The 13,427-nt window shown below is 47.0% G+C and overlaps 1 protein-coding gene across 1 annotated transcript in view; it reads left to right on the top strand.

Moving 5' to 3' along the window:
• Window positions 1-13,427, top strand: part of LOC128329543 (uncharacterized) — a 471,544-nt gene that overhangs the window by 421,336 nt on the left and 36,781 nt on the right. The window contains exons 23-26 of the mRNA XM_053260948.1: window positions 1,792-2,109; window positions 5,206-5,532; window positions 7,378-7,719; window positions 9,107-9,439. Coding sequence (XP_053116923.1) covers window positions 1,792-2,109; window positions 5,206-5,532; window positions 7,378-7,719; window positions 9,107-9,439 — 1,320 coding nt within the window. The remainder of the gene's footprint in view (window positions 1-1,791; window positions 2,110-5,205; window positions 5,533-7,377; window positions 7,720-9,106; window positions 9,440-13,427) is intronic.

The raw sequence follows: 13,427 nt of genomic DNA, 5'->3' as shown, positions 1-13,427 counted from the left end.
TCCTTCTGCTCCAGGTTGAACCTTTTCAGTATTCATGCATTTGACAGCCAGGAATTGTATTAGGATCCACCATGACACCCATAGGGTGCTCTTCAGCCCTCCTCCCAAAGAACCCCCCTCCTCCCCACTGCTGCTGCATCAGCTGCCGCAGGTACCATCATTGGGTGCCACACCACTTCCCCCACTCCAGTTGGGCTGCACACACATGGCCCATCCAGTCAGCAATTGCTTTCTTTGCCAGCTCAGCTGGGTGTACCTTTATTCTCCCTTGCCTACAATAGAGAGGAAAGAAGCCTGCAGTGAGGCCAGCAAAGAATGCACTTGCCGGCTGGATGGTACTGCATGTGTGTGCCCGACACCAGCACCACCCCCTTACTGGCACGCTGAAATAGGTGGAAGGGGTGTGGTCAGCAAGGGATAGCACACCTGGCAGCAGAGGCAGAGGGGGTCAGGCACGGCACGCAGCAGTGAAGGGTGGGCATGACAGGTTGGGAGCCCTGACATCATCCAGTTAGATTGGCTACATAGCACTCACTGTGTGATCGCTGATTGGCTGGGAGTATTTGGAGAGGAAAGCCTGGGAGAAAAGATGCCACCAGAGAAGCACCAAAGATGCAAATCAATGGCTGATGTGCAGATTAAATTACTCATGGAGACTCCCGTTCAAATGAATGGAACCAGTGAGTCATGACTCACTGATTGATTTCCGTGGGACTTCAGTGTCAGCCAGGGGTTGCGAACATTTCATTTGACAGAAGACAAACATTCAGCACAGCCCGCTCGTCCTGTTCTCAGTCACTACTTCTCAGTCACTACACAAAACAATCTTCTTTGTTTAGATTATAAACTATTAGAGAGGGATGTGTGTTTGTTTGCTATTTACTTTGAATATATGAAGCCTCTTGTAATTCACTCTAAATCATGGGCAACATCCGGACTAGTTACTCAGAGGAGAGCTGGTCTGATGGTAGCAAGCATGACTGGTCCCCTTAGCTAAGCAGGGTCTGCCCTGGTTGCATATGAAAGGGAGACTAGAAGTGTGAACACTTCAGGATATTCCCCTTAAGGGATGGAGCTGCTCTGGGAAGAGCAGAAGGTTCCAAGTTCCCTCCCTGGCAGCATCTCCAAGATAGGGCTGAGAGAGACTCCCGCCTGCAACCTTGGAGAAGCTGTTGCCAGTCTGTGAAGACAATACTGAGCTAGATAGACCAATGGTCTCACTCAGTATATGGCAGCTTCCTATGTTCCTATGTGAGTCTCTGATTTACATTACTAGTTAAAGTTCTAGGAGAGGAGAGCTGGTCTTGTGGTAGCAAACATGACTTGTCCCCATAGCTAAGCAGTGTCTGCCCTGGTTGCATCTGAATGGGAGACCTGATGTGTTAGCACTGCAAGATATTCCCCTCAGGGGATGAAGCCACTCTGGGAAGAGCAGAAGATTTCAAGTTCCCTTACTGGGTTCTCCAAGATAGGGGCTGAGAGAGATTCCTGCCTGCAACCTTGGAGAAGCCGCTGCCAGTCTGTGAAGACAATACTGAGCTAGATAGACCAATGGTCTGACTCAGTATATGGCAGTTTCCTATGTTCCTATGATGAGGCACCACTGAAATCGATGAGATGTTAGTCATGAGTAACTTCAGTCCCATTAACTTCAGTGAGATTTAGTCGTGACTAACTCAGTCTAGATGCTGCCCAGTGATCTCACTCTCTGTGCACTGACCTGCTGTCATGAAGCTGTTCCTGCAAACTTGTTCCTTCTCCTACACCCTTCTTTCCTCCTCAATTTTGAAGCTCCTGCCAAGCCCGCGGTCACCATTTCCCAAGCCTACCTCGATGAATCAAAGAGTGCCATGGCCCTGATTCTTGTCTGTAGTGTCAGCGGCTTCTCCCCAGTGGAAATCAGCATCTCTTGGAACAAGGACAGTGTGCCCCTGAATGCCATGCTATATGACCAGGGTCCTGTGACACGAGCCGGGAATGCATACAGCACGTACAGCATCCTGAAAATAGGCAGCGATGAAGCCGCGGGAAAGGGAGGCAGCTACAGTTGTGTGGTCTACCATTCTTCCTCTGACATCCCAATCACTGCCACTGAAAGTGTATCTCTTGGTAAGTGTATCAATCAGAGTTTCGATCAAGGTCTTACGAATGCATTGGCAGGCACTCTCCAAATCCATGAAAAGCCATTCCAAGGAAAGGTAAGGCACTTAGAGTGGGGAGCCCAAGTGACAGAAAAGGAGATTGGGGATTTTGAAAGATGCCATGTGAAAAAAGACCTCAGGCCCAGTGATGGAGTGATGTTGGAAGGGGCCTGTGTTCATTTTTGGCAGCATCATTATTTTTGAATAGTGGCAACTTCCAGGGCCACCACAAAGTCCCTCACCCAGCAGCATCCAGTACTGCTACCTGTGCCTCCTCCTCCTCCTCCTCCTCCTCCTCCTCCTCCTGCCACCACCTCTTTGGGCATTGATGGTAGAGGAAACAAGCACTGCTGCCCGATGCTTCCTTTTCCTTCCCTCTACTCCTAGCCTGCCATCTTCCTCCAGGGGCTTTATTAGTGGGTATGTGTGTGTGCACCCATACACTGGAGGCAGCAGCCATATGGGCAGGGCAATGCCTATTCATTTATTTATTTGTTTGTTTGTTTGTTTGATATATTTTTATACCACCCAAAATGCAAGTTCTCTTGGTGGTTTACAAAATAATAAAAACAACCAAGAAAAGATTAAAACATTTCCACAATTAAAATTAAGAAGTTAAAATGATTAAAACACAATTAAAACAGTATCTAATTAAAAGTCTGGGTGAACAAATACATCTTGACTGCCCTTTTAAAAGTTGTAAGAGATGGGGAGGCTCTTATTTTATCAGGAAGTGTGTTCCAGAGCCTTGGGGCAGCAATGGAGAAGGCCCGTCCCAGAGTAGCCACCAGACGAGCCGGTGGCAACTGCAGACAAACCTCTCCAGGTTATCTCAATGGGCAGTGTGGTTCATAGCAAAGAAGGCATTCTCCTAAATACCCAGGGCCCAAGCTATTTAGGGCTTTATAGGTTATAACCAAAGCCTTGTACTTTGCCTGGAAACTTAGCAGCAGCCAGTGTAGATCTTTTAAGGTAGGAGTGCTATGGTCTCTCCGTTGCCCCTCTGCACTTGGCTTCATCTCCCTTCAGCGTTCTTGATGGTCCTCGCCTTTAAGTGCAGCCGCAAGATCTCCACTCACCCTCTTTGTCTCTCTTGGCCCTTCAGACTCCTTCTTTCATGGAGAGAGGAGGTGGCACAGAAGCTTCATGCTGGACACATGTTGGGAAGAGAGGGGGGAGTGTCTGGCACCTGTGTCCCCCAACACAGGCACCAAGGAAAGAAGGAAAGATCCAGCCCTGAAGTCTGTTGTTTGCTAGTCCTTCTCAATGTCTCATGTTCCACATGGGTTGCTGCTACCTGCCATACTGGGTAGACCAAGGGCCTTTGGTGGGAGCCGGCTGGCGTGGCTGTGGGGGTGGGAGCATTAGAAGCATTGGGGAGCAGGTGTGGCAGTACAGGCCATGGGAGCGATGGCAAGGCCTGAGAGCCGGTCACCAAGGCAGTGTGGGCAGCAGCAGCAGCAGCAGCAGCCGGCTGGTGGGGCCACAAGAGTGGCAGGCCAGCGGGAAGAGAGGGAGGGAGTAGGTGAGTGCAGGGCGTGGTCCCAATCCCCAGGGAGTCCATATAGAGCCATTGTGGTGTAGTGGTTAGAGTGCTGGACTAGGACCGGGGAGACCCGAGTTCAAATCCCCATTCAGCCATGATACTAGCTGGGTGACTCTGGGCCAGTCGCTTCCCTCCTGTGGGGCTTTCGTTCCCTTCATGGGGCAGCAGAAATGAGAAGGGTCCAGGCTGGTTGGACCCCAGTGGGGTTGAGACGGCAAGGGAGGGAGAGCGGAAGGAAACAGCTCCAGGGAGATCACTAGGTTGGGTGTGGCAGGAAACAGGAAGCCAGGTCAGGAAGGGGGTGGGGCTGGAAGTCGGCTTTAAGCCCTGTCAGCTCTGCATTGGGGTATTTAAAGACAAGGCAGCTGATGAGGAGGAGCTGGTTCTGAGTATGGGAGCCAGGAGTTCTCCAGGAGAGGGAACTGGCTGAATGCAGCAAGCTAGGAGGAGGACCCAGGTGACAAGCTAATCTCCTCCCCTGGCTGTTCCTGAGGCTGACCTTTTTGGGGTTCCTCCAGTCATTCTGGAGTTCAAGAAGGGCTAGGAACCCACCTCATCCCCTGGGAATCTGACACCAGGGCTGGCTGAAGCTTCTCACAAACGGAGCCGCGTTACCCCATTTGTGAGACTTCCCAGGCTGACTGGGAAGGTGTCTCTCTGCCTTTCCAAGCAGGGGAAAGGTGCTCCCCGCCAGGTGCTTCCCTGGCACTGTCTGAAGCGGCTTGCAAACTGGGCTATGTGGCCCTGTTTCCACATATGGCCATGTCCCTGTGTCTGAAATCAGATGTAGGGGGTGCCATGGGCTGCCACAGCAGGTTCAGCCTGGGTCGGCAGTAGCTCCCCTACAAACCTGGAGGATGCCTTCTCCATAGCTGATCCTAAGCTGTAGAATGCACCCACAATCAATCTTTTTGATTGTTCAACGGTTATTTTAACAGAAATCTGTGTTGTGTTCATTTGTTGCTGAGAGCCAGTGCAACGGCTCAAGAACAAGAATAAGATGGTCGCAGAGCTATTAGATTGGGCAGTATAGGACTATAACAATCATAAATTAACCTGCATAGGATGATGATTAATTTCTCAAAAAGAGACATGAACGCAAAGCTGCTGGAGACTGCAGTCTCTGTACTAGAAACCTTTCCCCTAAACAGAGACGGGGTGAATGGGGTATAGCTTCTCTATGGTATGGAGAGTACACTCTGCACATGCTCATTTGTTCTGAGGCTGAGCTCAGGCCCTGTGAGCTAAATCCTGCTTGGCCCTGACTCATATGGCACTGTTAATCCAAATGGATGTGAAAATACTCCCCCAGAAAGGTCAGGGAGACACCTGTTAGAAGGCAGTCTTGCAAATTTGGTGATGGTGATGGGTTGCTAGATAGAATTTGGACCTGCATGTTCCCCCACATACTGTAAATATTATTTCAGTGACTACATTTAAATTTTTGCCTATAGGGCACTGGATTCACCTCCAATAAATCCTTTCCTCCTCTGCTAATTCTCTTTCCTCCTTTTGCAGAATGCACACACTGTGAGCCTAAAATGTTCATCTTCAAACCCACCATAGAATCATTTAGCAGTCCCTACCTGAATTCCACCCTACTGTGCAGGGTTGATGGACTGCCCACTGGGAAAGCCACACTCCAGTGGCTGAAGGATGAGGAAATACTTCACTCTGGCTTCATCACCTCTGGACCAGCTGCACAGAGCAGTGGCAGCTACAGCATCATCAGTGAACTCACGGTCATAAAGTCCGACTGGATCTCTGACAAGGTTTTCTCCTGCCAGGTGGAGAGTGGAAAATACAGTGAGACACAGACTGTCAGACAATCCACTGGTTGTCCAGGTAAGTTGCAATGCTCCTTCACAGCATCAGAGGAATTTGAGAATTCAGGAAAGACATATTTATGCAGAGGTTCTTTCAGGACTATTGGAGTGTTTTGATCTAGACATTGGGGTTAGCAGCAAAGTGGCCAAATTTCAGATGACACCAAACTATTTAGGGTATTGGCCAAATGTGCAGATGGCCCTAACCTATTTAGGGTAGTGAAAACCAGAAGAGATTATGAGGAGCTCCAAAAGGATCTCTCCAAACTGGGGCAACAAAATGGCAAATGCAATTCAATGTTAGCATATGTAAAGTGTAAAGTGTAAAGTATTGGGGCAAAAAAGACCAACTTCACATATATGCTCATCGAGTCTGAGCTGTTGGTGACTGACCAGGAGAGGGATCTTGAGATCATGATGGACAGCTCATTGAAAATGTCAACTCAGTGTGCAGCAGCTGAGAAAAAGGCCAGTTCTATGCTTGGAACCATTAAGAAAGGGACTGAAAATAAAACTGCTAATATTATAATGCCCTATGGCATACCCACATTTGGAGTATTGTGTACAGATCTGGTCACCATATATTAAGAAGGAAATTGTAGAACTGGAAAAGGTGCACCAGAGGGCAACCAAGATGATCTGGGGACTGGAGCACCTTCTTTATGAGGCAAGGCTACAGCATCTGCGACTCTTTAGTTTGGGAAAGAGGTGACTGAGAGGAGACATGATAGAGGCCTATAAAATCATGCATGGTTTGCCAAAGATGTGGTGACAGCAAACAGCCTGGATGGCTTTAAGACAGCTTAGATAAATTCATGGAGGACAGGTCTGATGACTATAGGCCACCTCCAGCCTTGGAGGCAAGATGTCTCTAAATACCAGTTGCAGGAGAGCAGCAGCAGGACTCTGAGGGCATGCCCCCACCTCTTGCCTGTGGGCTTCTGGTGGGGCACTGTGTGAAACAGGATACTGGACTGGATGGGCCTTGGGCCTGATCCAGAAGGGCTGTTTTTATGTTCTTATTCACAGGCGTCTACCAGGTGACCAAATGATCTAATGACCTCATTTGCCGATATCCACTGAGAACTGTTCAATGCACCCTTGTGTCTGTGTGTGTTTAAATAGAACCCATCAGCATATGCCAGGACGCTTCAGAAGTGGGGCCAAGATTAGCATCAACACTGAGTGGGACCTCAGTTTATCTGCATTTTATTACCATGTGCCAAACACTCTCACTGTAATCACACACAGGGCAAAATTTTACATTAATTTAGAGCCAAAATTAATTTCAGAAGGAAAAGAAAATTCTCCTGAGTAAAATTTGTTTGTAAACTTTTCAAATTATACTCTCTTAATCTGATTTTTAAAAAAACAAAACAAAACTGACCTAGTAGTGGATGCTGTGTAATTTGGGCACGGGCAGGGTGGGCGGTTACAAAAAGTATGGCATAGAAGTATTGATTTTGGAAAATTGATGCTTAGTGCTATCGCCCTGACATTCATCACAAGACAGAATATGTAATCCTTGGTCAAAATCAGGGTGGATTGGACCCCATCTGAGAAGGGGAAAACAGTATAACTTTGTGTTCAGCTTTCTGCAACTCCTTCAGTTCCACAGTTATGGAGTAGCTACAAGGAGTAATTTGTACAAGCCCTTCGTTCCTGATGCACAGGGAGCAGGAAGAGATTCTCAGCTAATCTTCCAGATGGTTATTGGCCAAAGGGAAGGAATCTTTTAAGAATGTTGGGCATGCAAAACAGACGTAAGATATTTGTGGGGGTTAAAATGAAATGGCAGTGCATCATGTTTCTTGATTTGTCATGGGATCAGACATGGCTCTCACCTCTCTTCATTGTTCTTCAGATGCTGGTCCTGGTGAAACAATCCAGGTTACAACCATCCTACCATCATTCGCTGACACTTACCAGACCAAGTTGGCCAAGCTCACTTGCAGAATCTCCAACATCCCCTATGGTCAAGATCTTAAGGTGCTGAACATCACCTGGACACGAGCATCTGACAACAGGCAGCTGGAGACCATAATTGGACAGCCCCAGGACCAGGACAATGACATGTTGTTTGTTGATGCTGAAGCAACCGTGTGCGTGGATGAGTGGAACAACAGCCAAGAAACCTTCAAATGCAAAGTTGCTTTTCCCGGCTTACTCCCTACACCTGAGACCAAGTCCTTGAGAAAGCCCAATGGTAAGTGCCTAGTTTTCACCAAAATATGAAGCTTTAGTGCCCCTGGTTTCAGAGGTTTTGACATCAGACTATCTCTGATCTGCCCAAAGAATCATTTCACAGCACTTAAATTAGAGGCATTTACCAGGAGAAGGTCTTCAACCAGTCTTTCAGCATACCCAAAGGTGTCCTTAATTCAGTAGATGTTGTAACCAATAAGCTCCAGTTATGATCGCTGAGTCAGCGCCTCTCAATTTTGATCCCTACTTTGAATACCAGAATGGTACATTCTCTCCTTCCTCTGGGACAATGCTGCATAACTAGAGGCCCACTGAGATAAAGGCAGTCTACCAACCACGTGGTCTGCAATTCTACTGGTGATTGACAGACCCAGACTGGCAGCAAAACAGATTATTGTGACCCCATCATAAAGTGGCTACAAGGCCAGATTCAGCCAGGTGAGTCACATTATATAGACCTGCCCTAGAAAAATGAAGCTCTCAATCCTCAGCAATCAGGACTGGAATTTTTTCACCAATGCTGAATGGGAAGGACTCTGTAAGCAATTATGTCTCCCTCCATATCCCCAAGTATCTCTTACACATGCATACGTACACACACACACACACACACACACAGAGCAATTAGAAGATAAACAGCTCTGGCTTTCAGAGAAAACAGCTGCATTTGGACCTGTGCACTCCCATAATTGCTCCTAAAGGAATAACTACCAACCTAAAAACTATGGACCACTCCATAAATGAAACAACATTACTAGCAATAACTTTAATCTCCTCCCCTAGCCCTTCCATTTGTCTCTGTGGGAAACACATCATCACAGTTTCCAGTAAAAGCAAGGCCCATTTCTGACAAGCTAGAAGGCTACTGTATCGAGATTCTGATTTGGTCAGAATTTTTCTGCCTCACCAATTTGCAGTGGCCCAGTTTCACACGTTGAGAGATCGCCATCCTGCAACTCAGGAACATAGGAAGCTGCCATATACTGAGTCAGACCATTAGTTTATCTAGCTCAGTGTTGTCTTCACAGACTGGCAGCGACTTCTCCAAGGTTGCAGTCAGGAATCTCTCTCAGCCCTATCTTGGAGATGCCGCCAGGGAGGGAACTCGGAACCTTCTGCTCTTCCCAGGGTGGCTCCATCTCCTAAGGGGAATATCTGACAGTGCTCACACTTCTAGTATCCCATTCATATGCAACCAGGGAGGACCCTACTTAGCTAAGGGCACAAGTCATGCTTGCTACCACAAGACCAGCTCTTCTCTTTGGGGACTTCAGTGTCCCCAAAAGATCAAAAGGTTAAAATGACCACTATAGTTCAAATTCCCTCAGAAAAATATTTGAAGTGGAATTGGGCTACTCTTCATTCCGTTTCTTCTGCCTGCTAACTAGGTGGGACCCTCCATGCTCCATCTGTCTATATCCTTCCCCCTCCATCGGAACAGCTGACTATGCAGGAAACAGCCACCATCACTGCCCTGCTGAAAGGTTTCTACCCCAATGACCTCTTTGTGAAATGGCTCCGCAATGGCGTCCCGGTTGCATCTTCACAATATTTTGTCAGCAAACCTGTTCAGGAATCAAAGACACCTGAGAAGTACTTTGCCTATAGCATGCTGAACATCAACGAACAGGAATGGAGTTCTGGAGACATTTACACGTGCATGGTGGGACATGAAGCATTGCCCATCCAGACAACTCAGAAGTCCATAGACAAGAACACGGGTAAACCATCCATTGTCAACGTCTCCCTCGTGCTCTCCGACACCATTAACACTTGCCACTAACCACTGTCATAATTTCTCCTGAGCAGCTTCCATCCCCCTGCTTCTATCAAGACATTTCCCTTGTGTCTTTCCTCTTGTTTCATTATTGGTCATTCAGGGGGAAGAAGAGCTGATGGTTGATGTCTAAAGGATGGGTCAAACGTTGAATTATCAACTGGCCTCATCTGCTTGAAGAAAAAAATCATTTGCAATAAAGTATGTTTTTCAAAAGAAAGAAAATCTGACTGGCAGTGAAAACTAATGATATCAGGATTAATATTTACTTTAAAATATATAGAATGAGGCACCCAGTTCCCTTTTGAATCCATTGGAGGAAATAAAGTCTCTATGAAAAATCCCTGCACAACATCTTTTCAGCTATTGGCTAAGATATTCAAAGGGTGCTAAAAGCATTAGATGTCCAGTGTAGGAGTGTGCATTTCATAATTTTTCTGTTTCAGCTTCGGCCGAATCCAAAGCCCCCCAGTTCAGGGAGGGTCCGAAATCGACCCTCCTAAAAACCCCAATTTTTGGTTTCAGAGCCGACTTGCTCCAAAACTGTGGGCTGCCAATCTTTCTACTGGTCTCTCTCAAAGACAAGTGTTATTTGGCTGCCAGAAAAGGTCTGTCCCCATCCTCCTCCCACCACCAGCAGCTTTCCCTCCCCGCCCCCTGACAGTGTTTTCTCTCCCCAGTGCCATGCTCCCTCCTTCCCTCTCCGCCATTTTCGGGTCACCCACCCACCTGCTAGGGCCCGCCACCACCATTTTCGCCCACCTGCCTGCTAGGGCCTGCTGCCACCTCCTCACCCCACCGTAGGCCTCCTCTGCCACGTCCCCATCCATGTCCCCATCCCCGCCATGTCCGTGCCTGCCGCCGCCCACACAAGAGCTCTCGGGCTGGCAAACTCCCTGTCCCTGCCACTCCGACCGGAAACTCCCTGCCACATCCGGTCCTGCAGGCCTGAAGGGTGGGAAATTCAGAGACGTCATCAGCAGAAGAACTAAAGGGAGAGACTCTTGACTTGAGAGACTGCAGTGATCGCCAAACAGGTCCGAAATTTTGGGGGTCATTTCAATTCGGCTACAAAACTCTTCGTTTTGGCATTTTTCATTTTTGGCAGGTATACAAAACATCCGAAAGTGCCGTTTTGTAGCCAAATTGAAATGCATATCCCTAGTCCAGTGTTCAAGTGTATATTTTTGCACTTAAAGTACCTACATTTTTACCCCATCCACCTTTCCCTTGGCTGTTTTCTTGCAGCTCTTTTTTCCAATACTTCCTCTCCCATTTCATATCCCTCCAGATACATATCACACTCAAAACAGTCCCAGTTCTGAATTTGAGATGGAAAAGTGCTCTTTGAGAAAGCTAAGGGGCATTTTCCCTCTGAGGAGCTTTCTGGCCCCAACAATATGGTGTAAGCTGGAGTAATCCATGAATATTTTAAAATCAACCTCCCAAGAGCACTTTAAGAAAGTAACAAATTGTCCTAGTAAGAACTCATCAGCCTACTTTCCTTTCACTCTCTCTACAGCTGGACTAAATTTGGTTCAAATCGAGGTCCACATGTTAGATCTCTTGCACCTCAAATATGCATGCATCTGCCATCTTGGATTGGGTTGGATAACATCATTGCAAATGACACCACTGATGTGTCCCTGTGTGTCACTCACTTCCACTGTACCAAATTTGGTTCAAATTGGTTAGACAGTCCTCAAGTTAGTGCACTTGTGCCTCAAAAGTTTAGACGTCCACTATCCTGGATTGGGGTGGATGACATCATCACAAACTACACCATTGGGGCATCCCTTTCTGTCCCTACAGCTGTAGCAAATTCAGTTCAAATCACTTAAGCGGTCCACAAGTTAGCCCACTTGCACCTCCAGAGTTTACACATCCGCCATCTAGAAATTCTGTAGATGACATCATCACAAACTACGCCATTGAGATATCCCTGTGTGTCTCTCACTGCAACTGTACCCAATTTGGTTCAAATGGGTTAGACAGTCCACAAATTAGCACACTTGTGCCTCAGAAGTTCACACAACCACCATCTTGGTTGATGACATCATCACAAGCTATGCCATTGAGGTGTCCCTATGTGTCCCTACAGCTGTACCAAATTTGGTTCAAATCGGTTACGCAATCTACAATTTAGCCCACTTGCACCTCAAAGGTTTATGTGCCCACCATCTTGAATTGGCGTGGATGACATCGTCACACACCACACCATCTAGGCATCCCAATGTGTCCCTACAACTGTAGCAAATTTAGTTCAAATTGGTTAGGCGGTTCACAAGTTAGCCTACTTGCGCCTCAAATGTTTACATGTCCACCATCTTGGATCGGGGTGGATGACATCATCACAAACTATGCCGTTGAGGTGTCCCTATGTGTCCCTAAAACTGTACCCAATGTGGTTCATATTGGTCCAGGCATTGCAAAGTTGATGGGGGGGACACACGGACGGACTCATAGACACACAGACTCACACACAGAGAATGCTGGGTGATCTCATAAGCCCACTGAAAAGTAGGCTTAAAAAGCTCTCTGTAAATGCAGGAGAGGTCCCATCACTCACACAACCACAGAAAAGCTGGTAAGGGCTCAGAGGCACTGTTACCCTGACCCTCTGCTCTAAGATTGAATTTATTTATTTACTTACTTACTTATGTATGTCTGTCTGTTCTAAAGACATTCTTCACAGATGCTTGTGAAGGTATATTTTTGCCACAGTCATGGTGACTGGTGATAACTACACCACATTTGGAGCAAAGGACGATGAAAAGTCAACTACAGTCAATATACACTAGCAGAAGCCAGAATGAAAGAAAGAAGCATGTAGATGAAGTGCTTCTTTGGAGGCATCTGTCCATCATACACAACGATTCCTTCCTCCTTTCCCAACCCACAGTGAGGAATATTTGACTAGGATAAAACGACTTGCTTCAGATTCCATGCTTAATTCAGTTTCCTGAAGAAAGATCAATAGGCATAAAGGTCTTTCCCCCTCTAATCTATTTCCCCTTCATTCCTAGCAATAGCAAGCTAGTGTAAAGGTAAAGTGTGCCATCAAGTCGATTTCAACTCCTGGTGCCCACAGAGCCCTGTGGTTTTCTTTTGGTAGAACACTGGAGGGGTTTACCATTGCCTCCTACCATGCAGTACGAGATGATGCCTTCCAGCATCTTCCTATATCGCTGCTGCCTGATATATGTGTTTCTCATAGTCTGGGAAACATACCAGTGGAGATTTGAACCAGGATCTTCTGCTTGTTAATAAAATATTTCCCTGCTGCACCACTTAAGCTATGGGCAGTAAAACCAAGCAACTGGGATGAGCCAGAATTTTACTCCCACTAGAATCTTTAGCAGAGTGTAGGCACCCTTGAAAACTCATCAATGACATCAATATATATAAGGTGGTGTTAACTGGAACCCAGAATCATTTCAGAACGATTCAGTGAATGAGCTCTGCTTATGCTCAACTTCCTTTCATATCTGAAGTCATAGGAACATAGGAAGCTGCCATATACTGAGTCAGACCATTGGTCCATCTAGCTCAGTATTGTCTACACAGACTGGCAGCGGCTTCTCCAAGGTTGCAGGCAGGAATCTCTCTCAGCCCTATCTTGGAGAAACCAGGGAGGGAACTTGAAACCTTTTGATCTTCCCTGAGTGACTCCATCCCCTGAGAGGAATATCTTACAGTGCTCACATGTGGTCTCCCATTCAAATGCAACCAGGGTGGACCCTGCTTAGCTAAGAGGACAAGTCATGCTTGCTACCACAAGACCAGCTCATTGACCAGCTCAAGCTAGGTCATTTAGTGATTCTGGAGTGGGCATTGCCTTATCTTATGCCTGATTCGGTTCCATTGCCTATGCTTGCTTGCTACTGGAATGATTTGTTCTGCAGGTACCCTAATGTGCTGTACTCATTCTC

The sequence above is a fragment of the Hemicordylus capensis genome, chromosome 6 (assembly GCF_027244095.1).
Source record: "Hemicordylus capensis ecotype Gifberg chromosome 6, rHemCap1.1.pri, whole genome shotgun sequence".
Taxonomy (NCBI): Eukaryota; Metazoa; Chordata; class Lepidosauria; order Squamata; family Cordylidae; genus Hemicordylus; species Hemicordylus capensis.
Note: the sequence above shows the minus strand (reverse complement) of the source record. Positions and strands in the feature narration are given on the sequence as shown.